The following is a 25,941-nucleotide window of genomic DNA, read 5'->3' on the forward strand; positions in this document are numbered from 1 at the left end:
ATGGTATCTAATGTGGTAATCCATGACGTTATATTTACATTGCAACTCAAATCAAATGTACAATATCTAAATATGTACCTGAACTGTTCAACCCGAGCTCACACTGCCGATTGTTTTCTGTATCAGTCTTCGTCTGTGGGGTAATTGTGTATAAATGCCCATGTTCAAATGACGGTGTCCACAGATTTGCTGGTAATCTGTCAAATCTGTCACAATATAAAGACAAGAGATAATAGTGTGTTTGTCCTGAAGGCTGCCCTACACTCCACCTAGTGTCACCTCTATTTCCTGTCTCTGCTGGACACAGCCATCTGGGCATCAGTCTGTTCCAACAACCCTCTCTCTCTCTCTCTCTCTGACAGACACACACACGCGCACACACACTTACATGCAGTTTGCAGGAGCATGCAAATGATGTCTGTACAGTGATCTACACCATCTGTCTGAGGACAGTATGGTTAGGTATCAGACAAAACAGCACACGTGTATACGGTATTATTCTGAGCCTTCCCACTGTTCGTGTGTGTGTGTAGACTTGTTTTACTATTTTTAAATGGCCGGTGCATAACAGCCCCCCCCCCCCCCCCTTAATCAGCTTAGCAGCCAGTCAGGAGGTTTGACCGATCCACAGCACAACCATGGGATGGAGCCTGCTGCGTGTCTGTCTGTCTGTCTGTCTGTCAGGTCAGCACTCTCTCTAGACCAGTACTTCTCAAATAGTGGGGCGGGCCCGGTGAGGTGTCAGCGGTCACGTCACCGGGATACATAGTGTGGCGTCATACCGGTGTGACGACAACAAACGCAACACAACAATGTAGGTTTGTCTCAACAAGACGTCAAGCTTCGTATGAGAATAGACATTGAAGAGTAAGACTGGAAAGTCTGTCGTCCAATCAGTCGACTTTAACCACCCTAATCAGTTGATTATTTTCTTGATTCAATCAATTCAATTCAATCAAGTCCTTGAGTCAGTGGTCAGTAAAAAGTCCGGAAAAGATGTAAAATGTTCACCAAACCTGGAAATGATGATGTTCTCAAATGTCTCGTTTTGTCCACAAACCAAAATGATTCAGTTTTAATGATTTCTTTGTTATATGGAGCAAAGAATAAATTACCGAAATAGCTTTGACGATTAATTAATTTATCAACTAAATGAGTACTCGTTGCAGCCCTTGACCTTACCATACCATTTTACTCACCATTTTACACCCTACCCCAAGGCTTAACCAAGCTTGTCCACTTCTTGTGATAAATAGCCACATGCCAAGAAGAGACAACATGGAGTGCTAGATGTCCTCCATTGTTGCTCTTCGTAAATACTCTACGTAAATAGCTACGCAATTTACATACCCGACCACACGCGGAACTGCATCGCACTGCGTGGTGGAAACGATGCGGTGGAATTCGATCAGTCAGCGAAGATGATACGCGGTGACCTTCGTGGTGGGGCTTTGTGTGTGTAGCTGTGCGCATGCACATCAAAGTGACCCTGAGGTAAGTATCAGCACTCTGAAGCCTAACACAGCGTGTAATAGCCTCCCTCTGTCTGATAGTTGTGGATGACGGCGAGTGTTACAGCGCCAACGGTTCACGTGCACACACACACACACACACACACATTCCAGTGGGAACAAGATGAATGATAACACACATGTGCGTGACTGGTTTCTATGTCCTTACGCAGCAAAGTCTTATCACCGCGTTCCACGATACATCAGCGGTATGCCAAAAATGGCCATTGGAAAGCGGCAGAGATAGAGATAGAGGACATGACGCGAGTTGAGCGGGGCGCGCGGGTAGCAGCGCGGCGAGTTAACGGCTGTATCTGCTGATGTCTGCCGATCGTTATCTGAGTGCCAGTGGAAGGCAGAGAGGCAAAGATGAGATGCTATCACTGCACTGTATCCAACATGAGGTCACATCCACGCCGTCTCCAGCCACAACCTTCTCCGTGTGACTGCATGTGTAAATAAACACGTGTTCTTTCATCTTGTGGTGGCTTTCATGTTGTGCATTTTGCCGCCGTAGACCTTTTATGGGATATTAAGAGGGTACAACCACTGGATTAAAACTACTGCATAAAGGGCAACTATTATTTGATTATTTAATGATTAATCGAGTGGGTTTTTTCTCAATAATTAAAACAAGCTTTCAAATTCTTCAGCTTCCAAAACGGGATTCTTTTGTGGTTTCATTAAAACTGAATTGCTTTGGTTTGTGGACAAAACAAGACCTTCTAAAACATCAACATTCGCAGGTTTGGTAACACTGCTCAACATTTTTCTGCCATTTTATGGATCAAACAAGTACTCGATTAATTGAGAAAATAATCAACAGATGAATCAATTATGAAAATAATCATTAGGGTGGAGCCAGTCGACAGTCAGCTGCCAGAAAAGAGCTGCTGGATGTCCTCCATTGTTGACTGAACCATCACATATTTTGTGTCTGTAGCATTTCTCTGTTCCTGATTATTTAGTTGTAAACCTGAACATCTTCATATATATAATGGTTTGTTGAAGCTCTAAATTTAAGCAGCACCTAGAGGAGACGTCAACACACACTAATCGATAGAACCTGCCTGGTGTGAAATTACACTGGAAGCCCTACGATTGAGTTGTGAAGGAAAAGGTTATGTTGCAAATGCAGCAGATCACAACAGCGTGAACGGTGCATTAGTCAGCAGAAAGCGCTTCATCACAATCAACCTCTGCAGCACAGCGACTGCACTCCCACATCCCGCTTCTCCCCTCTCCCTCTCTCCTTTTCCTGCCTCCATTTCACCCTTCCCACCGTCCCTCCAGAGTTATAACTCATCCGCCGCGCCTGCCAGTGTCTGCACATGTGTGCGTTTGTGCACTGCAGAGAAGTGGCCTTGCTGTGTAATGACTCCTGCAGAGGCCGAGCTCAGAGAGCCGGGGTTCCCAGCTGTGACGGGCAGCCCGATGAAATATGGCCACATTTCAACCGGCGGCAGTCTGTCACAACAACCCTCGCAGATACAAAAGCCAGGATACGCGAGGAACAGCCATGATGTGCATTAGAAAACTAGAGACTTTACACAGCCATGACCATGTTCTACTTTCATCCACCTCCTCCCACAGTGAGGATCACGTTAAACTAACCGGCTGAATTCCTCCTCGGGTGCATTCCCACCATCCCAGAAAACTGCAGAGACATGGGAAACTGTGCCAAGCTGCATGAAAGTGAAAAAAACAAAAAAACAGATCTCCATTCTCCTTTTCTGCCGCACTGTTCCGTCTTTTACATTTAGTTCCTTTTGTCGTATCTTTCACAATAACTACATGGCTCTGCTCCAGTGAGAGAGGACAAACCCAGCGTCACTCTCTAAAACCAGTCTAACTGCAAAAGACCTGACACCAATGAGGAAACAAAGAGAAAGGGAATCAACCTGCTGATATTTTTCCTCATGGTTATTGAATTCCACACAAACCAGACAGGGTAGGAATCCTTAAAAAAGGAAAGTGGTCTTGTCATGACTTTAATGCCTTTAGACAGTGTTTATGACGTTTCTTAACCACGAGAAATGGAAAAAAACAGTACATCTTATTATCTACACTATTTCATTGCAGTCATGTGAAGACATAACGAGAAGCATGCACAATCCGTTAGGTTGCATTATCTAATCATGCATGAAAACTTGAAAGAGACTTGATTGAATACACGTCCACTGGTTTCGTTTATGGGAAGCTTTACCACAGCGACCCACACTTTCAGTTTCTTTCACTGAGAAAAGGCCGCGAGTGAACGCACTCGTAAGCGAGGTGATCACAGTTGTCCTCAGATGAAGGTAATTAGTAGAGGAAGTGTCTATAGGTGTAGCTGTGCACTACAGACATTCATTTGCAGTAATTGATATTGCTTGTGAGATGGGAATAACATGGGTCATCGGGTTTGGTCTAATTGAGTCCACATGAGATACTAAACTACTGCTTGGCAAATGAGCACATGGACGACAGCTGATTCTTTCATTCATTGTTTCTTTAAGGAATATTTGGGAGGAACAGTATGGAGAGAAAAAGGAAAAATAGAGAATACATAAGACAGGTTTTTTTCATTTCAGCAGGCCTAATTTATAAAGACGGTGTCACCTTGACAAGGTTTTATTTATAGCATATTTCAACAGGGCACAGTGATGCCAATACATTTTGCTAATGCAGCGGCTGGCTGAGTGATGAAGGGTTTGGAATAAAAGCAAAACTGTGTTTTGTAATTCTTCTTGCAGGACAAGCAGTCCCCTGTTGTTGCAGGGAGATTGTGGCGCTGTCTCCACTGCCCCTACCGTCTGTTTGCAGAAAAGCAGCCTTGCAAAATCAGAGCAAAGTCTCTGGTCTCGCGAGAAACACGGATGTCTTCACGGCACAGCACACACCCCACTAGCCAGGTACCCACTCTAAGATTAAGGAAGCGATAGTGTGATTTTAGACGAAAAGAAGCAGAGAAAACCGTTGTCGCAGGAAGCGAGGAAGAGGAAGCGACTGTCTGACCGAGCGATTTGTATTCACTGGCTCGTCGAAAACAAATGCACGTGGCCAGGAGAAGGGGAAGGGAGGGGCGGAGCATCAGCGGTCAGTTTTTACAACAGTGAGGATAAAGTGGCAGACAATGGATGGATGGATGTTTACAGTGGTGTCGTAAAAAGAGGAAAAAGGCGGAAAACCAATTACATGCGGACAGCACTATAAACAGGTGTGAACACACCCAATCAGTTCTGAATGCATCCTGACATCCAATCCCATGTGGCCACATTCCTGAGCATACACAAGCACTATCCATCTTCACGATGGAGGCCGTCTACTCAGCTAATATACTCTCCACTGCACTCGCACGATGAATTAATTGAAGGTTTTTAGCACGAATCACGGCCCCCACATTAGTGTGATGGTAGCCAGCACCGCAACATTAAAACTAGTTGACACAAAATGTCTTTTTCCCAGTGGTTAAAATGTAATTTCATATTACAGCAGCGCGAGTAGTTTCCATTCCCTCAACTGCTCCTGACGCTTTCCCCCATTCTCTACGAATCTGGACAGTCTAGGGATGAGCCCAAACTCAGTATCAGTCCGAGACTGGTCAAAATCTCTTGATAGGATATCGGAGAGATAAAAATGTTAAATTTCTAAACAATCGAAAAATCCTATACAAATGTAAATATGCAAATAAAAAAATGCATTTAAGATGAGTCATATTGTGGGCTGTTTATTTTTATTATTTTTTTTTTTACACAGTTGGAGAATGATGTCTTTGAAATAGCTTGAAATGCCTGTAGGTGCATGGTAAATGCAACTGTGATATCTGTATAAAAGTGGTATTGTGCCATCCCTAGTACAGTCAGATTCTTTGAAAATAAATTTGTTCTCGCAAACAGACACAACGCCAGTGCAGATGAGGCCAAATCTACGCATCTAGGACTCACTGTGATGCCAGTTCTTAATGTGACTGAAACTCTCAGGACTGATGTCAATACCACGTTTGAATGGGGCCATAGATACACTGTGTAGAAATTCATTAGGCTGTATCAGGTTATATTACCCATCCACTAAGTAACCTAACATCAGTGAAAGGGAAAAGGCTCAAGGCATACAGAGCAATAGAAAAACAAGGCCTTGTTCACACTTCTTTACACCTTGGTATTTTGTGACAGCCTGGAGCCAGAAAAATATCAGTTTAAACACAAAACCCGAGAAAGTGGCGAGATTAAGTTTATATTTTCAATAATAGAGTAGGAGCTGCTTTTTTTATGTGGTCATTTGTCTGCACAGGTGTAAGAAGTAGACTACAATGACAGGTTAGAGCCTGATGGGTGATGTCATTTGATGTACCATTGTTCGACGGTTAGGATGGAGGAGAGGTGCACATGAGTGCACTGCACCAATGTTTACAATGATCAACCCTAGCACCCCAAACCCACCACCTACCGCCACGACAGCCATGATCGTGGAGCAGTTTGGTACAGTACTGTACATGTTATTGGCGTTCCCATGAGGAATAAATAACCAGTGCCTACTGTTCCATTTTTTTGGCACCCTTCCCTTGGGTTACCTGAGTAAAATGGTACGGTAAGGTCAGGGGGGAGCACCCACCCTTTGCACAAACCGAGCAGGAAAAAAACAGCTGCTGGATGTCCTCTATTGTGGTCTGTGGTCGCGCTTCATGCTGTTGTCGTTGTACCGACATCACACTGCGTATCTCTCTGACGCAGCCACCAGGCACAGCCCGCGCCCGCCGCCCAAGTAAAGGTACTGTTCCCAGTCGAAATGCAATGTAAAGCATATACACTGCAGACTATATGCAACATTCATACACTAAGAAAATATGGCAACTTTATATAACACTTTATATTAAGGTACACATATTGACCATTAACTCGGTGCTTACTAACATTCATATAAGTAGCATACTAGTGATTCATTAGTAATTATTAACCACGCATTAACACCTTAATCAGGAAAAATCTTAATTCATGTCGTAATAGAGGTAAAATAAGGTGTTAATATGTGCTTAATAATTACTAATAAATGGCTAGATTGCTACTTATGCATGATAGTAAACACCTAGTTAATGGTGAATGTGTATAAAGTGTTAGTGAAAATATTCTCACAATTTAGAAAGTAAAAGGCTACTATGACAACATTCAGATCAATATAAACTAGCATCCCCAATTTGAAAGAAACAGTCAGTCTTATTAAAAAGAGGCTAAGAGGAAATAAGTGAATACCAATGCAGTGTGAGGGAAGCTCACCTGAGGTCAGCCTGAGGGCACGCTGACACACGATGAACACAGCCTTTGTCCCATTCAAATACAAACACGCACACTGACACGCTGTTGTTTAGCTTTCTCACACATAACTGCCGACTTAACAGGCATTACCACCCACATGATTGTCCCTGCAGCTCAAATATCACCATTACATGGGCCATGACAAACATCTGATGGTCAAGTAAAGACAGACTCTCTGCTATACTCGCACTGGGACAGACTTTACCAACATGGTGCAGACTGAACCGAGTGCCAGGCTAATCCCAGAACCGCTCATGATTTGTGCTGAATGAGATCATGGAGTTGGCACAATGGGACTGCCAACACACTGGGTTACATCAAATACATGCGAGGCTAACTGAGGTTGATTCTGGCTCAGATTCTGACGCTTCTGAAATATTCCTTGCAGTGCCCATTCTACCTTGTACATGCCTCCTATAAGTGTTTTCCCGGGGGTTGTAATATCGTGACCTAAAGAAGAATAACCTGCTCTGCGGTGTTTCTGGCACATGATAAACTTTCCACGTCATGGATGTATTACTCAAACTTGAATTCCTGGTTCATATTTCATTTTCTTGTCTGCACCTGTAACTCTATGCACACACCCACACGGCTCGTTGCAATTAGATGTCAGACAGTTTATTATGCGGGAGGTTTTGATTATAAAACCGGGTGTTCAATTCTAGGCTATTTGTCTCTTTCTATGGCAGGTCCTGAGTTTCGACCTCCATGTGGAGGAGGGGCAGTGTGCGGAGTCTCATCTCTGTAACTTCTTAGTTTGGTCAAGCATTGGACTCCTGTTTCCTTCTCCCCGCTCGTATGATTTGTTTGGTGTGAACATAGTAATTGCACTCAAGTTTGGAGCAAATCCACACCAACATACTTTAGAGGCGCTCAATCTAGTCAGAAACAAACTCTATTCTGTATTCTGCTTTCTTGCTGCTGCCCCCAAACACATCAATAATACTTTTTCTTCACAAAAATAAGTCAAACCAAGGGAAAAAACCTTTAACTTTACAGACAAATTAACTGATCTGGCCCAAAGCAAATTAACTATAGGAGTGACAGTTCCCTTAAATGTAATCTACTCCACATGACATCCACATAGCCGCTTCTGCAGACTGTACCATGGGCATTTTCAGGAAAACATCTGCCAAAGTAAAAGTATGTGTGAAAGCAAACGTCCCCATATGTCACTGCAGACATTTTCACAAACTATTCCTGCCAGCCCCATACTCATATCTGGAACATGTCTCAGTGGCTCTCTTTCAACCTAGCATTAAAATGCGCTTTTTCGTGATCAGATTGCATTCAGATAGCGCCTGACCACTTGTAAGTATTGTTATCTGATCTGCCAAACCACCTAAGGAGGTGGTCAGAGACCCACTGTGACCGTATTAAACAGAAGTGTAAATACTTGTTGATATGGCAGCACACAGACGGCGAGGTGATGTAAAGGCGTGATGACCGTGATCAGATAGGAATAGGATCTTGATGTGGACACTGTATTCACATGTTAATACCAGGTGTAAAGGCATGTGGTGAAGCGCTATCCGATTGCTATCTGACCACAGAAAACACATTCTAATGTCAGGTGTAAAGGGGGCCCGGTTTGAGAATACAGCAAGAAAATCTCCAGCATCTTCGAAGCGGGCGCCACACCTTGCCTGAATGTTCCAGCGATTGTCCTGCTGTTGTGAATGTGCCGGAACTGGAAAATCTCCTGGATTCCAATTTTTCCAGAAGTGTCTATGTCTAAAATCTTCCTACATTAGATGAACTACTGCTCAAGCCTTTTTCTCTCAGTCCTTCTGTCCTGTGACACCACAGGAGGGAGTCCTGCGTCCAGTGAGCGAAGAAAGACCTGATGACTGGACACTGTGTGCATGTCCTATTTTGTGTGTGATGTGAGGCGTGTGTCAGAATTACTGTAACACACAATGGAGTCCTGCAGAGTGGGTGGCCACACCCTTCCCTCAAAGCTCCCCTCCATGGCCTCCTCTCTCTAGCCTCTCGACATTGTCATGGTGAGATGTTAAAGGGAAGGAATGGAGATGGGAGAAGGGAGGGAGTGGACACCAGCAAGTCGAGACAAAATCCCTAGTTATGACAATAAATCACAGAGAAGGGAGAACGAGATGAAAGGACGAGACAAAATAGACGCTGATGAATCCAAGGAAAAAATGAGAGATTCCCAACTGTCACAGTGGAAATGTGACGGAGAATGGAACGAGATGAAGTGGGCCGAGATGAGCAGACTGGGGGAGGGAGTAAGAAAAACAAAATGGGGGCATAAAAACCGTCGACACGGGAGACCGATACATTTTGAGGAATCTAGGGGGAGAGAAAGAGAGGAAAAGCAGTGCTGTGCAAATCATTGTGTTCTGAAATGTGCTGCTGAATTATTGACTCTGCCTCAGAGCTGAAGGGTGCGAAGGGGAAACACTTTCACACAAGTGTAATCTCTGCACCATAAACACACACAGACACACACACACACACACACAGAGCTGTCAGGTTGTGGCGAACGTATGAACAACGACCGTCCTCCTCGATGGCAGCCTTGAGAGTTGGAAGCTGGTCCCCAGACGGAATCTGTGGCTGGCCCGGTAAACGGAGAGGTCAGGGGTCAGGGAGACATGTGGCACACACCTGTTCTCAACTTGCCCCTGAAGACTCACACACGGCAGAACATCAAGAGCCAGACGCAAGGTAAAGTGAGATGCTCATTAGAGTCATTCACTGTGACAATCAAAAGCGTCATCTTGCTTTTCTTTATCTCCTCCCTGCCTGTGTTTTCCTCCCTCCCTGGCTGGCTTGTTTTCTTATCCACAGAGGAAGCCTGTTTGATCTAAGAGAGTCCTGCTGTTCTGACTCCCCTGCTCACAGACATCAGGCGTACAATCCTCTCCCACTCACTAAAGAGGAGAGCTCCCCCTCCTTCTCTTTTAATCCTCCCACCTCTTCACAAAACTGGTAGAAATCACCCTCCAATACCCTCCCTGCTCGCAATCAGACACGTTCTCTCCTGCTGTAGCACAACGCAACAAAAAAAAAATTTAATGAATTCAAAATGGGCCCCAATGTCGTAGTAAGGCCAGCTGTGTTGTGTGCATATGGACCACGTAGAATGTAAGCTATGACAGCAATGTAGTTCACTCAGGGGACAGTGGTCATCATTGTCAACCCCCAGCAAGAGCGGGACACAATGGAGAGGGACACGAGCAGGGACCTGACTCACTCGTACTGAGAGCCTTCCTGGCCGTTATGAGCAACAAAGATGCTGGAAACAATGGCAGTCAAGTTCCAGGCCACGTATTAGAGACACAATAGCTACTAAAATACAGGACAGTCTTTGATTTGACAGGAATTCAGTGTATATCTTGTGTGTTGTGTGTTGTCCCTTAAACTAAACATTCTTTATACTAATTCAAAAATCTTTTCTGTATCTGCAGTGACTGGTGAGTACAGCTGCACCAATTCATCAATTAAGCAAAGATTAAAGTAACTATTTTAAGGTTGTTTTTTTTAATAACTAAAACAAGTTCTCTCATTTTCCATCTTCTTAAATATGAATATTTCCTGGTTTCTTTGCTCCATATGACAAAGAAATCATGAACACTGTATAATTTTAGGTTTGTGGACTAAAATAAAGACATCTGAGAACGTCATCAATTCAAAGTTTGGGAAACACTTTTCAACATACTCTGACATTTTCTGGGCCAACCAACCGATCGATTAATCAAGAAAATAGTCAACAGATGAATCGATTATGAAAACCATCAATGGTGAAGACGGCCTTTTGCCAAGACATCCAAATGACTTATCAATGAGTCACTGCAAACAGTAAATGCAAATGTGGTCATGATGCAGAAGACTAAATGCCAGTGCATTAAGCATTATTGACTTTCTTCTTATTTACTTATTGTAAAACAAAGAAAGGCGATGAATCCTCTAAGTCCTGGATTTGTTGGGCAGTATCCAATCCAAGTCTTCTGCTCCCACCAGGGATTGACAGAAGTATCATTCTGAAAACTTTGGCGGGTTTATACAGGCTCAATATAAGTTAGAACTTTTAAAAAAAAGGTGCCACTTTAAAGACTGTTCCTTATAGCTCACATTCATGCTCGGAGCCAGCAGTGGGAATCCAGCACTCCAGACTGGGAAAGTCTCCTCCACATTCCTCAGAGGGAATACCAGCAGCACATGACAAGAGCTCCACTCACATTCAGCCACTTAGCCTGCTGCCTCCCACTGCAACCTTTACACAGAGAATGCCTGTGTGCATGAGCACATGTGTCAAAGACAGCAACCTTTAACACGCAACACTGGCCCCAGACAGAAAGATTTCACAGAGAAACGGGGGGAGCACGAGAGCTCAAATTCAGAGAAAAAGGAGTGATGGTGGGGGCACCAGAACAAGCATGTGCCAAGCTGCTATGCAACAAATGTGATGAGGTGATTGATGGGGTGGCTTTGTGCAAAAAAAGGCATCCCCTCTGTTCATCTCCTCCTCATCAACTTCTCCATCACCTCAGTACTCTGGACTGGGCTCTGCTCGTCGAGAAACCGCACGGTTTATTTGACTTTCAGCTCAGCGCAGGCCCAGGCAGAGGTCCACTGCCTGACAAAGTGTATAATCTATAAAGGTAAGCCCCAAACAACTCCACACCAACCCCTGGCCAACATGGGCCAGTGCACAGCAGGAATGTGTGTGTGTGTGTGTGTGTGTGTGTGTGTGTGTGCATGGATAAGGGGAGGGATAGTCCTCTTTCCACTCTGTTTGAAGCACATGGACTGAGTCGGTATGTCAAGGGGGAGGGTGGCAACGGGGGAGGGAGAGGGTAGAGGCAAAGGCGATAATCTGAGAGGGGTATCCCACAGTGCCGGACAGCACATGGTCTATATACACTCGACAGTGGGCACAGTCCACGGGGAGGGGACTCTTTCAAATCACAGGCCTGAAAATAGCAAGGGATGCTCCATACTACTTTTTTTGGCTGATACCAATATCACAACCTCTGATATTATTATTATAATAATAATATTAATAATAAGACTTTTATTTTAGTAACACTTGCATTTACCACCTCTCCATAACCAGCTATTTAAAAAATATATATGATATTCAACAAATATCCCGTGCCTGTGAAGAAGAAATAAAAGGCCCACATTTTACAGTCCACGCATGGTGAAGCATTTGTGTGAAAGTTGGGGGGTTTGGATCACATTGTTTTTCCGTTTTTCCCCATCCAGTGCTGAGTACTGCATCAGTTCAAACCCAATAAATAGCTACATACAAGTACTAAAACGTTGCTGCATCACTTGCTGTAAAATATCCAAGTTAATTCCAGTACATTGAGTTTGTGATTTATTCAGCAGTGGGTGCACCGCCACTGCTAGCTTATTAAGCACCGCTGCTAAAATTCAACATTCATAACCAGCACAAATAAGCAATAAAGGCTGCAAATTAAATCAAAAATGTGTAACGTATTAATGATTATTAAGCTATTTCATTGAAAAACTACCAAGAATGTGGGCCGCACCATTGTGGCATTCTCATATGCTGCGTTTCCCTCATGGTAAGGTTCGGTTTGGTACAGTGCGGTGTGGTGTGGTTTGCGATGGTAAAATCCTGGATCAGGCTTGTGTTGTGACACAGTACTGTTACTTGGTAGGCGAGGTGTGGCCGCGTCAGCTCCGGTCTAGCTCCACCCTAACCATAATGTACCATTTTACTCTGGTACCCCAAAGGACGGGTGTCAAAAATGGAAAAGTTGGGGCTGTTTATTTTGGTAAAAATATGTAGCACTTTGAGATTTGTTGTTCAAATGTAAAGTGCAATACAAATAAAATCTATTATTATTATTATTATTATTATTATTATTATGTACAATACTGTACCAAACCAAATTTGGTGGAAACTAAGCTATAAACACCTGCACAACTCAGGGAAACACAGCATGGACAACTGGACATAGTGTGTCTTCTACTTAGTTGTACTTTGCTCGGTCAGTTGGTGGATTATTTTCGTCCAACAGGTTTAGAGATTCTGACCAAACATATTCCACGGCCTGAGGACACGCTTGAGTGAAGAGCACATATCAGCTTGTTCTTCATATACACACAAACACACCGTTGCCCCCTGGCCACACTCCAGTGTGACGCAGAACAAGAGACAGTGTTGGTTAACAGGCGCCTGCACAACAACCAGATAAATATCAGACCTGAGGTATGTGCTGCTGCTGCTGCCTCTGCACAGCTCCAGACCAATGTCTGCTGCAGGTAAACCGCGCTGGGTTACCTTTATAACTGCATTCAAGACGAGAGGGACATGCTGATACAGACACACCCTCCAACATGTACTGATATGAGACTGGCGACGAGTGTGTACCTGCACACGCTGCACGTCCTTCGACAGTGGATTTAACTCGTTCACATTCACTGACTTCTTGTGGTCACTGTTCACAGAAACTCAAGTCAGCAACTGACACTTCATGACACATAAAAGACCACAATGGTTCCACTTACCTAACTAACTCGGTTCAGATACATTTCAATTTCACTTCCTTCTCTCCACAAAAAATGGTCTGTTTCTCCATTTTTGTCTTAGAGAGGTCCACAATGCAGACCAACAGCAAGGCTAGATCCATAGGCTACAGCATTTTCATTAGTCATAGTCATATGTCTGCTGTCCACACTACCCCAGTGTTTTTGAGAATCGAAAATGCTGCTGGCTCAGTTTTCCGTGTTGCAGTTCCCACATTTATTTCCTGATTATTTCGGCCATCAGCCAAGACTCGTTTTTCCTCCACTGGTGTGGTTCACATGCAGTGCACAAATACATGGTTTCATATGGAGCAGCACATCAGACGCACGCACAAACAGGAGCGACGCATTTGTGACACAACTCGTGTTGCAGCGCACCCATTTTCCTGTGTTGCATCAATATGAAAATACCCCAATTGTTTGACACTGGTGCCAAAGAAGTAGGTCAAACTGGTATTGGATCACTCTGAACTAAACTGAACCTCTATCATCCAGACAAAGCTCCTGAATCGTTTGTGATTGTGTGAGCAAAGATGCTGTGAGGGGGAAAATGCTAATAATCTATTGAATTGAGCTCCCAATTTTTGGTTGCTTAGTAATGACGGATTCATCCAGATGTTTTTAACAGCGAGGAAACAATCTGCGTCCTGTTAACACTGGCACACGCATGCTCAGTGTACCTAAATAGTCATGCGATATTTATATTCACATATTTAAGGTGCGTTGTTAAGGGAGTAACTGGAATTGGGCTTTTTTAGGATCAGAGAATGCTCCTTGTCTGGTCGGTCACCAAACCAAACAACAGTATGTGTTGTTTTTAAAGTGGAATTCTGCAATTCTGGACGCTTTTTCAACGTTTTCTCCCCCTACAGTTTCAGAGAATATATTTTTGCGACACTAAACATCCATCCATTGTCTACCTCTTTATACCTCACTGTCGTAAAAATTTGTTTTTAATGGATGCCGCTGCGGTTGCATCCGTTTTACACGCTTCTGTGTTTCTCTAAAAAAGACAGTCCAGTGTTTACTTGTGTGTGGGCCCTTGCTCGGTCAGACAGTTTGTTTTCCCTCTCCTTCGCTAAAATAACATTATCACTGCCTTGATCTTAAAGCCAGTACCTGCCTAAGGGGGAGACTTCACAAGACCTCCTGACTGTTGAGGACCCTGGTCTTGCAAAGCTGGTTTTACACACAGACAGACAGTTAGGGGAGTGGCAGCATTTAACCATCACAATGACTCCGCAGCTGTTAAATTAAATTAGGGTAAAAATCGTGCATAGCCCAGTTTTAATCATCAGCCACTACAAAAAGAGAGAGTGATGACTGTGGGAGAAAAAGCTACAGGATCCAAACGTTCAAAGTACGGAGGTTTGAAGTGAAGCCGAGACTCAGCACTAAATCAAAAATCAAAACAAATCTCTTGAAGCCTGCATACATGCGGCGGCAACAAACACTGGGAGGAAATTGGGAGAAATCTCCACCAGAGTGGCTTTGATGATGGGAACAACCAAAATAGAAGTGGTGCATCCACATAGCAACCAGAAGCAGGAACACTGTGTCCTCACACACATTTATATAGAAGGAGGGAGAGGAGCTAGAGTGTGTAAGTGATGCGGATTCAGCTGAGAAGGGGTGATGAATGGCTTCATTAAAACAGCATTAGCAGAGGTGTGAACCCAACTGGTGAGTGCCAGCATGCAGCTCCAACACACACGACACACAACAAACATACACTCGTCGCAAAGCTGACATTCCTTCCTCGATCCAGCGCAAGCCGTTTCGCTTCTCACTTACAGCGATTGACGTTCGCGCGAGATCAAGATGCAACCTTTGCAGTTTTTGTCGTAAACATCAAGCTTAAAACATCAATGACGGGCCAAAGTATTTCCAGGAAACAAAAGCAATAATGCTCAATTTACTTGTGCCGTGCTTCATTTCACACACAGATTGTGTATACTAGCCCGGAGGACGCCTGAGGGAGACGAGGCGACACCCAGGAAGAAGAAAGCAACGAAAAGAAGGAATAAAGGCGGTGGATGAGAGCCAAAAGGGAGACTGGGAATGCAGAGCAAGTATAAGGAATAAGGAAGAAAAAAAACTGAAAGGGCAGATGTCTGAGGGTTCAAAAAGGAATCATATGCATGTGTACAATGGTAACCTGATTAGCCAGACCCTAGAGGGGCAACAAATCTACATTATTCCTTCTCATTTTCACTCTGCTCCTCACAAACCCAGAAAAATGGGGGCAATTCTGTAACCCTAGCAACCAACTCTGCCTACGTGCTGAGAGAAGCTGCTGATGGAGGGGGAAGCAGGGAAGAGGAAAGTGAGACTGAGATGGGAACCAACAAGGCTCATACAAGTATATACTGTTCACACCAACATACTGAATTCATCCACTATTGTATGGTTTCTGTCCTCTTTTAGAACTCTTAAACACTCTTTCATTCCTGTGCTTTGGCTGCACATTTCCCAAATCCCTCCCTCCTCCTTTCTTCTCCTTTTCCTTTCTTCCATCTGCCCCCCCCCCCCCCCCCCCTTTTCTTTCACTGGTCAGGCTCCTTGCGTTTTCTACTCCTGCTTTCTGGCCATGTAAGAGGCCTGTTCAAACACAACCTGTTTCCTCTGGTGTCCCTTGGGAGCATTATCCAACCTTTCTACGGTTGGGTTTTCACTCCTTGCCTCCTTGCTGCCTCCCTCCTATTTATTTACAGCTGGATGTCTGTTATCCTATTGATTGTTTTACAGAGGATATGAGTGGTCTTTGTGATTTCTATAGAACCCACTGTTCTTAAAGATGTTCTCACCAGCACGCAGACACACACACACATCCTCTCTCAGCTGGTTGTGAGTCAGTGTCCAGTGGCGAGGCTCTTTAATTCACGCTCAGTGTGTGTGTGTCACATATGCTGAAATCATAATGTGATGATTATTGGTTTTAAGCTGCCATAGAGGCGTGTCAGAAATGTGTGTGTGTGTGTGTGTGTGTCACATTTTATCACAAATGACACGCAACCAGAGGAGAGGAGGGAGAGAAAAAAAAGTCAACCAGAAAAGGAGCGGGGGGAGAAAAACAGAGTTTTAAGTTGAAGACCAGCAGTTCTTTTCACAATGGTCTGATTGTTCATTGGATGTAGGCTGCCTGAGAGAAAGGAAAAGATTGAAAAAGAGGGAGTAAGGGATTGACAGACCGTGTGTGTGAGTGTGCGTCTGCTTTTTACATTTTTACACACTCTCACTGGTTGCTCTGCTGTTGCTGTGTGTGTGTGTGTGTGTATGTATGTGTCATACACGGAAAGTGACATTTAAATGAGGCACCCTGACAGGGGTCAAGGCCTCTGTGTGAATCCTGGATTATATTCGTCTGAAACAATCGACAGAATTCCCCTCTAAAGCAAAAGTGGATAATGATCCGTTTCCCATGAAGGTGAAAGTCTTGTTGTAACACATTGTCCTTGATGTTGTCCACTATTCACACACACACATACACACACACACACACACATTACACATGAACAAGTAGCAACCACAACTCCCCTCAACAACTGTCTGTGTGGAATGCAACAGTTGACGTTATGCAAAAAATCTACAGCAGGTCAGTATGTGTGCGTACTTGCATTTGCTACCTCTTTAGGACAGTTTCTGGCATAAAACTTGGCCTTGGCAGGACCAGAACCTGGTCCTTATGAGGTGACATGTCATTTCTGAGGAGCTGGTTAAGTTTAGGGCTAAGATTTTAATTTGTAATTAGGTTAAGGTTAGGTATAACGCTTGCTTTAGTCTGTCCAAATGGATGGAATAGGGTGTCCTAAGAAGAAAAGCTGTGTGTTTACGTGTCTTTATGTCTTTGTGAGGTCGAGAAAAACGTAAAACCTATCTTTGTGGGGTTATTTTGTCTGGGCCTCACAGCGTTAAAGGGATTTTTCAGAGTTAAGACTTGGTTTTGGAGTTCGGGTCAAGGTTAGGCACTTAGTCGTGATGGTTATGGTTAGGATAAAGGTCTATGGGATGCATTATGTCTTTGATGTGCCCTCACTAAGATATGAAAACAAGTGTGTGTATATGGAAAGCTGAGGTCTATGGGTCAGGCTGTGGTGTGCTTTGAACAAATATGAGCTTCATCATTTTGCAAAATGTCAGAACTAGCAGTGGCCATTTGACTGGACACACACACACACACACACACACACACACACGCACACACACACACACACACCTTAAAACATCAAAGCAGGAACACCTGAAAAGCAGGGCAAGTGATCCAATCCCAACATACCTCCGTACCAAAGGCGGAGTAAATTGGTGGCAGCCAGTCAGGATTAGCCAGGGGAAGACTGAACATCTGTTAGCCAATCAGAGCATCCAGAACATCTGGCACCAATGAGCAGCAGTCATCTAGCAGCTGAACTCCGACCTTACCCCACTTGGTTGTTTTTGTCTTCTTCACATGCATTCCTTTCTTCCTCCAGAACCTCTCAATTTAATCCTGATTTCTGTGACGCCGATGTGAATGAGCTGTGGGTGTTGCACAACTCTTAACAGTTCATCTGCATATCACGGTGTGAGAAGCTGCAGCTATTATTGTAGACATTCCTCTCTTTATAACTCTTCTGTCAGCAGTGTACGATGAACATAGGGGTGTGGGCAGAGATGGATTAGACATCTTGATCCCAATCGCAATAACACATTCACTGACTTGTAGCCAGTACGCACACGCACGCACGCACACACACACACACACACACACACACACACACCACACACTGTGTAGGTGTGTGAAGGAGAACAACTCAGCATTTCAAGTCTCAGAAAATTGTGTTTACGCCCAGGCCCGCAGCAGCCTCGTGGTATATTGTCATATCAAATGCCGGGGAATGAGTGAGCAAATAGGTAGAGGGAAACAGAAAATCAATGAGTGATTTTAGCCACGTCTGCGTCTATTGCTGACACAGCACTAGCCGTCGCTGCTACACACGCTGATCTATTCTGAGGGGTTGAGTGTGCTGCCGACTGTGTGGTGCTTAAAAACCCTCACACTCAGCATGGATGCACGTGTGTTTATGATATGAAAGACATTCGATTCCTATGGCAACACACACAAAGTCATGGGCCCAAACAGGAAGCATCTCACACACACAGTGTATAAACTGTGTGTGTTCCAGCCTGACTCCTGGACCTCAGTTTCACACACACACACACATCCTTCCTGACTGATTATTTTAAGCTCTGTCGACAATTTGAATGTTTCTCACAGAACAAAACACTGGGAACCATCCTCTTCAATTCACAGACACATTCACCAATACACCCAAGCATACACTTGGTAAGTTTCCATTCATTCAGCTAAGCTGAGCTACAACCATAGCTTGAGTCGATCTACGGATGAAGCTATGGTTGTAGCTTGACCTTGTCCCAGTATACAAGCACGAGAGGGGAATTGATCTATTGAATGAAGAGTGTCAGTCCACGCTACAGTAAGTGACTATTTGTTCCCTTTCAGAAGTTCTTCTAGTTGACCGATTATATCACAGGCGAAAATAGGACTGCAACGATTTGATTAATGGATTATTAATCAATTACTAAATTGATCGTCAAGTACTTTGATAACTGATTAATCGGTTGGAGTTTCTTTGCTCCATATAACAGAAATCATTCAAACGGAATCATTTTGGTTTGTGGACAAAACAAGACGTTCAAGAACATCATCATTTCCAGGTTTGGTCAACACTGATCAACATGTTTTAAATACCAAACAAGTACTGGATTAAATCGAGGAAATAATCAACAGATTCATCGATTATGTGGCTTTCTTTCTCCTGTCATATAAATGTACCAAATGTGTACATATACGCTATGCTATTAAGACTTGTGCGTTTGACTTGTGGTTGTCAATTTGGGCTAAAATGTATTGACTGGGTTCCGTGGTAGTTACAATTGTATTAATAAAACGTTCACACACACAAAACCCCCAAAACCTTACCACATCCTTCCTACCACACATGGCTGAGGTGAGGGCACCTGCAGCAAAGCGCTTAGTCGCACAACAAACATCATTCTGCATCCATCTCCCCAATTATGCCACTTCTGTGTTTCCGCCGCTCACTCAAAGCCGTTCGCAAACAAGAAACAGAAACCATCTCATTCATGCCACGGCGGATTTCCAGTGTGCAAGCCTAATGCAGCTCATTATCCAAAATCATATGATTCTCTGCCAGCACCACAAACACACAGCTTAGTAACATATGCGTAGGCAGACGTGATTTTAGTCAACGGCCACGGTCACTGATCTCGCCTCAGAGAGAGACGTCAACATCATACCTGCGGCGCTGGATGAGTTTACTGGCAGGTATGGAAACTAGGCCTTGTTTGCTTACACACTTTGTCAGATTTTAGTCTAAACATTGCGAAATTCTGTTTAGCACACCACGAGATCGAATGGCTATACGCGTCTCTCTGTATCTGCAGAGAAACCACAAATGCAAGAAAATCAATACCATCTATCAGTGGCAACTGGCAGCCGTGGTAACTATTGCAAACCGCTATCTGGGAAGGGAACCACTTCTTAAAATACTGACAGATGCTGAGGCTCGGAGCCAAAATGTGCTTGAAAAATGAAACATCTGTCATTTTTTTGTAAAAAAAAAAAAGATTCAACACTCCCTGATTTTCCACCGTCCATTTAAACAATGTTGTAAACTTGAGGATGAGCACTGACTGGATGAACAGTATGAAGGCTGGAACAGTGACAGAGCTCGGGGTAGTTTGGAGGCCTCCTGAAACAAAAGCAGCTTTCTGGATTCAATTACAAATAAGTACTCTGAAATGAGAACGGTAGGTGATAAACTCATTCCTCAACTGAAATTCAGCACAGTGCAACCATTTGTTGTTGTTGCATTCCTTTTACAGATGTGTCTACCTTCCCTTCAGTCACTATGACCATACACACACACACACACACACACACACACACCCTCTTCCCAAGTAGGAACATTCCTTGCATCAGTCAGAATCCCGTATTCGTGTATCAGCACTCTGTCTGTGTGAAAAAACAGACTGAGAAGAGGACCACTGGTGTCTGTGCGTCAATGAAGGCAACATTCTTGAATTCAGTACAATGGCGCTATAGTGCAATGGTGCTACAGTGTGAAGTATTATAGTACCACTGCGGAGTATAATAGTGCTGCATAAGTGTTGCATCAATGGCCAAGCTGGAGGTACATCTGCCAAACAAAACAATAACACAGTAGTTAATGTGCCGAGAGAGAGTCAACCCCTTTCTGTGTGAATGTTAGCATGTACCATACCTCATGGGCTCCTGCTGCAGAGCTTCATGAATGCATGTCTGTCTATGGCATGTAAAAACTACTGCTGCCTCATTAGAACATACACACTTATGTTGGATTTGTTTCCTCCACCAGGTGGATTAAAACTAGGGATGCACGATATTATCGGCACAATATCAATATTGTCATTATGTCCATATGGGCTATATTAGGGTTATATTAAGGGCTTTCAGTATGGGTCCCAAGTGGGTTTGTCCATGGTTTCCATGTTGGCCACACCCGGGTTTGCCCACTTCAAACTCACACCCAGTTAGTACCCCTTCCAGGCTACCTGGGTACTAAGTAGGTACTAAGTGGGCAAATTATGCAGGTCCCATGTGGTTTCAAGTAATATGGGCAAAGCCGGGTGGGGCCAGCATGGAAACTGAGGAAAAACCCTCCTGGGACCCAAACTGTCAGCCTGACTATAACCCTCGTGGAGCCCACATGGACATGCTGGCTGGGTTGTGCCTTTAAAATGGATTAGAGGATATCGATATGACTTGTAACTAAAAACATAGACTGAAGTGGTTGCTACGTCCTTCAATTCTATACTTGCACCTTCTCTGAGTTTAATTTATTTATATTTATTTATCTTGTACAATGAAGAAAATGTATATCTAGATCTGCTGTGACATCTGCAAAAAGTCCAATATCATGCGTCCCTATTCAAAACAATTGAGCCAATATATTAAAAACCTTGGACACAAGACAAATGCGTCTTAGCAATCACTAAAGAGACAGAAGTGACGTGGAGATGCTTCATGTAGTGCTGCTACTTGACACCTTCCATTAGAGAATTTCTAACACCAGTGCACAGGGTAATGACAGACTGTGTCTCTCTGAGAGGGTTGACTGCTTGGAATGTCACAGCAGACAACAGCATCTTGAGACGACTCTACACAGAGAGAGTAAAAAACACACACCTAGAACAGTTATGTGGATGCACTGGTTTACCCTTTCATCTGTTCATTCCAGATAAAGAAGGTGGTATGTGGAAAAACATGTGGACGGAGTGAGGAAAGGAACGACGGTCCAACACAGCTGGTCTCCGCGGAGCAGCTAAGTACCTGACAGGAGGAATCAATGTACAGGGTCGATGGACAAACATTAAGTCCACAGTCTGCCACACACAGCAGGCAGCTCTCAGAACGGACCACAGACAGAAAGCCTTACACAGGTCGCCAAGCATAAACAGCCAGTCTGCCGGGACACTAATGTCACTGTGGTGACAGCTAAATGAGTTTGAAGGTAGGCAGGTAAACAAGAGGAGGTACACAGTGAGATAAGGACAAAAAAAAGTGACAAAAAATGAAAACGGAAAATGGTTGTGCGATGAAACACATTCAGATGCAACCATTTGCAGTGTGCAGGGATCACCGTCTGATCATTGGACAAGGATTTCATAGTGACTTTATCTCGACTCGGTGGAATAGTGGCTACCACTGTTGCCTCACAGCAACTAGGTTTGAATCCCAGTTCAACCGAGGGCCTTTCTGTGTGGAGTTTGCATGTTCTCCCCATGTGCGCATGGATTTACTTCATTTTCTCCCACAACCAAAAAACATGCAGAGGTTAATTTGACTGTCAGCGTGAATGCAAGAGTGAAAGGTTGTTTTCATCTCTGTATGCGGGCCCTGACCAGGGGTGTACCTCCCCTTTCACCCTACGTTAGCTGCAATTGGCTCCAGCCCCACCCTCCCTCAAGCCTCATGTAAAAGAAAAGCGGTAGAAAATGAATGATCTCGACGAAAGCAGCTTTGCATATCTGGTGTTCATACCTGTATAAGGGTTGCAGAAAAATGTCAAATCGACATCCCTAGGCACTGCTGCTCTAAGACTAAATTACAGATTTAAGGTACTTTGAGACATGCATGCACAGAACTATGGAGAATTTCTGGAGATTATGCAGAGGACCTATGAACACATGTCTCCAGAAGTCACTCCTGAGATTCCCTTGTCATCCCCATCCCCCTCAGTATAATCTCAGGTTTACATCCAAGTGAGCTCATGTGAGAACACAACAGGAGGATCTCCAGAAGACCTACAGTGTGTGTCGTTCTTCCCGCAGATCTTCAGGAGATTCTTGCGTAGTTGGTCAACAAGTCTCACCCAGAAACCTCCTGTTCCCATGTGCATATTGTCATATATTGTTATATGTAACCAGCAAACTACAGAGAATGTCTAGACCTAAATCCTGCAACATCACCTGTATGTGATGTGTGGAAACGGCTTTAAAAGGCTTGTTGGGTGAAGCATATGTTAAGAATGTTCTTCAGGATTGTGAGCTACTAGATGCATGCACTGTTTATGTATCTGACAATTAGAACTAGCTATTTTGATGGATCTAATGGAGAATCTGGTGGGACATTCATTGCTCTGTGCCTGTGCCTCAAGCTGGGCCCAAACTATGTAAGGATGACATAAGGCTTTAATGATAAGGGCAGTGGCTCCTTATCTAGAGATCAAGCACTGCAGCAGCTGCACCACTGGAAACATGTTGCACACAGTGAGGACAGTATCCTGTCCTCACTGTTCCACCACCCATGCTCCCTTCCTGCCACCTCTGTGCTTCCCCTTTTCCTCCAGTACAATGCATCCACCACTGAAGCCTAAAGATCAGATGAGCACTAAGCTCAACACACACACACACACACACACACACAACCACAGCTCAGCCATGAATCAGTTAATATCTACAATCTGATCTCGTGTCTTTGATCAGCCAGCAGAGGCGACACCAATGAAATGTCATCAATGAACGAGCCTGAGCACAAATTGATCATTCATTGCCATCTGCTTCCGAGCAACACACGCACACACACACACACACTTGCAGCAGGAACAGCAGCGCACACCACCAGCAAGAGCAGCAGCACAGACACGCAGGAGACAGAGGGAGAAACGCCCTGCCTTGTTCCATGTCGACACCGCAGCCTTTAGTGAAGTCTGCTCTACACACCACACACATGATCGTCTTCATGCACTACATATACATATATATATATATATATATATGGCGTCCACGTTAAGACACCAGCGCTGATTTCAGCGAGCTTCCTCTGCTCGTCTTTGTTGCTCATCCCGAGTTAAAACCACAGCGATCAATCACGCCGATCGCGATGACCGAGATAAGAAAAGCGATTATTGACACATGATCGATCCCCGCCGGACAATCGAGCGTCATAAATGGTTAGTGACATACAAAGGCAAGTGTACCCTTTACGCCTGAGCGGAGGGGTGAGAGACGGGTGCAGGAAACCATGCAATCAGCCAAGTCGTGGGGAAACGCACACTATGTGGTGAAGCACAGACTGAAGGCTTTAACTTAACACTTAACGAACGAGAAGACTTTTAAAAAAAGAAGAAGAAGAAGAAGAAGAGGGGAGAAGAAAAAGTTTTACCTTTCACTTGAGTTTCATATTCGGCCACTATCTCCTTGTCCTTTCGGAATTTCGCCGGAGACGTCATGGCTGAGTTTGGAGATCGAACCACTCTGCCCTCGTAGCGAAGTCAATTTTGTCTCAATCAATAAATCAACCAATCAATCAATCAATCAGTAGTGAAGGCGGGAAAATGCCAGTCTGGGGGAAGGCTGCGAAAAGAAAAGGCGAGCCGGCGGTGAGAGATTGCAGCTCCTCAGAGATCCCGCGGATCTGTATTGTCTCCCTGCTGCTGCCTGTGTTCACTCCAGGCGCATTGTGAGTTTGGCGCTGCTGCTGCTTCTGCTGCTTCTGCTGCTGCTGCTGATCTATGTTCCCATCCGCTGCCGCGCCTCACCACCTCCTCAAAACCGGTTCTGGTGCAAACAACTTCCAGTGAGGTGAGATTCATTCCCCTGACACACTCAGCGACAGCTCGTCAGTTAGCACTCTCAAAAAGCTGTTTCTAAATATGTATATATCATATGTAAATATGTATATATGAGCCCCGAACTAACACTGGCCTGACCGCCAGTCTAAACTCAACTGCTCTCGCTCCTCCTGAAGTGAGAAAGAGGAGGAACCCAGTGCAGATGGAGGGGCTGGCTGTTGGTCAGCCTCAGTGCGCAGGACAGGCACATGGTGGAGATTCATATGGGTGCGAAATACGGCCATATGTTCCACTGTGCAGGGCCGGTGCAAGTTTTCATGGGGCCCTATGCAAAATTAGATGTTGGGGCCCTTTATCAACGCCAATAATAAAGCAGTAAATGACATGATGCTTCTGCACAGTTGTAGCTGTGTTGCTTGCATTGTCATGTCAGCCTTGCATGTTCTTACCCATATACTGACTTTCAATTTTACATGTTAGCACTCTCAGAAGAACAGCCTTGTGTTGATTTTCACATAGTATTCAAAATATCACGATATAAGAGGTGAAAAGTAACAAAATGAAATGACAGACAGTGCATTTATTATCACAATGACTTTACTAGTTCTGATTATTTTATCGCAATGTGCAAAAACATAAACTATAATAAATAAATATATTATATTATCATTAAATATAAGTAAGAATAAATAATAGCTCTACAATGTTAATTCACAAATAATTGCGAATGCACAAAATACAGGATTAAATTAAATAAACAAAAAAAAGAGATGGAACTGTAAAAAGATAAGCTTTTGTTTGAAAACTATGTAAAATGTTAAAAGAAAAAGACTCACTGTCATTGTCATGCACAAACAAATAAATAAAATAATCAAATGCTCTAGGGGGGCCCCTGGTGGTGATGGGGCCCTAAATAGGCGCTAATTTCGCTTAGGCTTTGTGCCGGCTCTGCCACTGTATGTATGTTTAGAATGTTTTCTGGTATAAACAGACTTCTGAAATTCCTAATTCCAACTTCAAATGGAACGCAGCATTAGTCTTCATAACAACTGGATACATTGGACACCTGGACATAGTAGATTAAACAATACACTAAACCTATTGGTCCAACTGATTTATGTAATTGGTGTCAGGAGAGGAAAATGATGGAACATATTATAGTCAAATGTATTAAATATAAGAATGAAAGAATGATAATGTGTAGGGGACTGCAGAAGAGAGGAGTGAAGATCAACTCTCAAAGTAAACAGAACCCCATTTCTGGGGCCCGGGTTTAGATGTAAAATGTGAATTGTGATGAATTGTGGTTTAGGTTAGGGTTTGCCCAAATTAATCAAAGTCAATGCAGTGACTTAACCAGAATAGCTATGCAAACATATATCATCTTTCCTAATGGAACCATTTTTCTAAATATGATAAGGGGACCCATGGTAAATTGTGTGACAATATATATATATATTTTTACTGTCTTTTATG

General features: G+C 43.9%; 1 protein-coding gene across 3 annotated transcripts in view; it reads right to left on the reverse strand.

Moving 5' to 3' along the window:
• The window catches only part of srgap2 (SLIT-ROBO Rho GTPase activating protein 2), a 65,536-nt gene extending 40,894 nt beyond the window's left edge, over positions 1 to 24,642 (reverse strand). For all 3 annotated transcript variants that reach the window (XR_009240392.1, XM_058631049.1, XM_058631048.1), the window contains exon 1: positions 24,057 to 24,642. Coding sequence is in view for 2 of the 3 variants with exons in the window: in XM_058631049.1 (XP_058487032.1) it covers positions 24,057 to 24,123 (67 nt within the window). In the remaining variant the exon portion in view is untranslated. The remainder of the gene's footprint in view (positions 1 to 24,056) is intronic.
• Between the last annotated feature and the right edge of the window lie 1,299 nt (positions 24,643 to 25,941).

The sequence above is a fragment of the Solea solea genome, chromosome 6, assembly GCF_958295425.1.
Source record: "Solea solea chromosome 6, fSolSol10.1, whole genome shotgun sequence".
NCBI lineage: Eukaryota > Metazoa > Chordata > Actinopteri > Pleuronectiformes > Soleidae > Solea > Solea solea.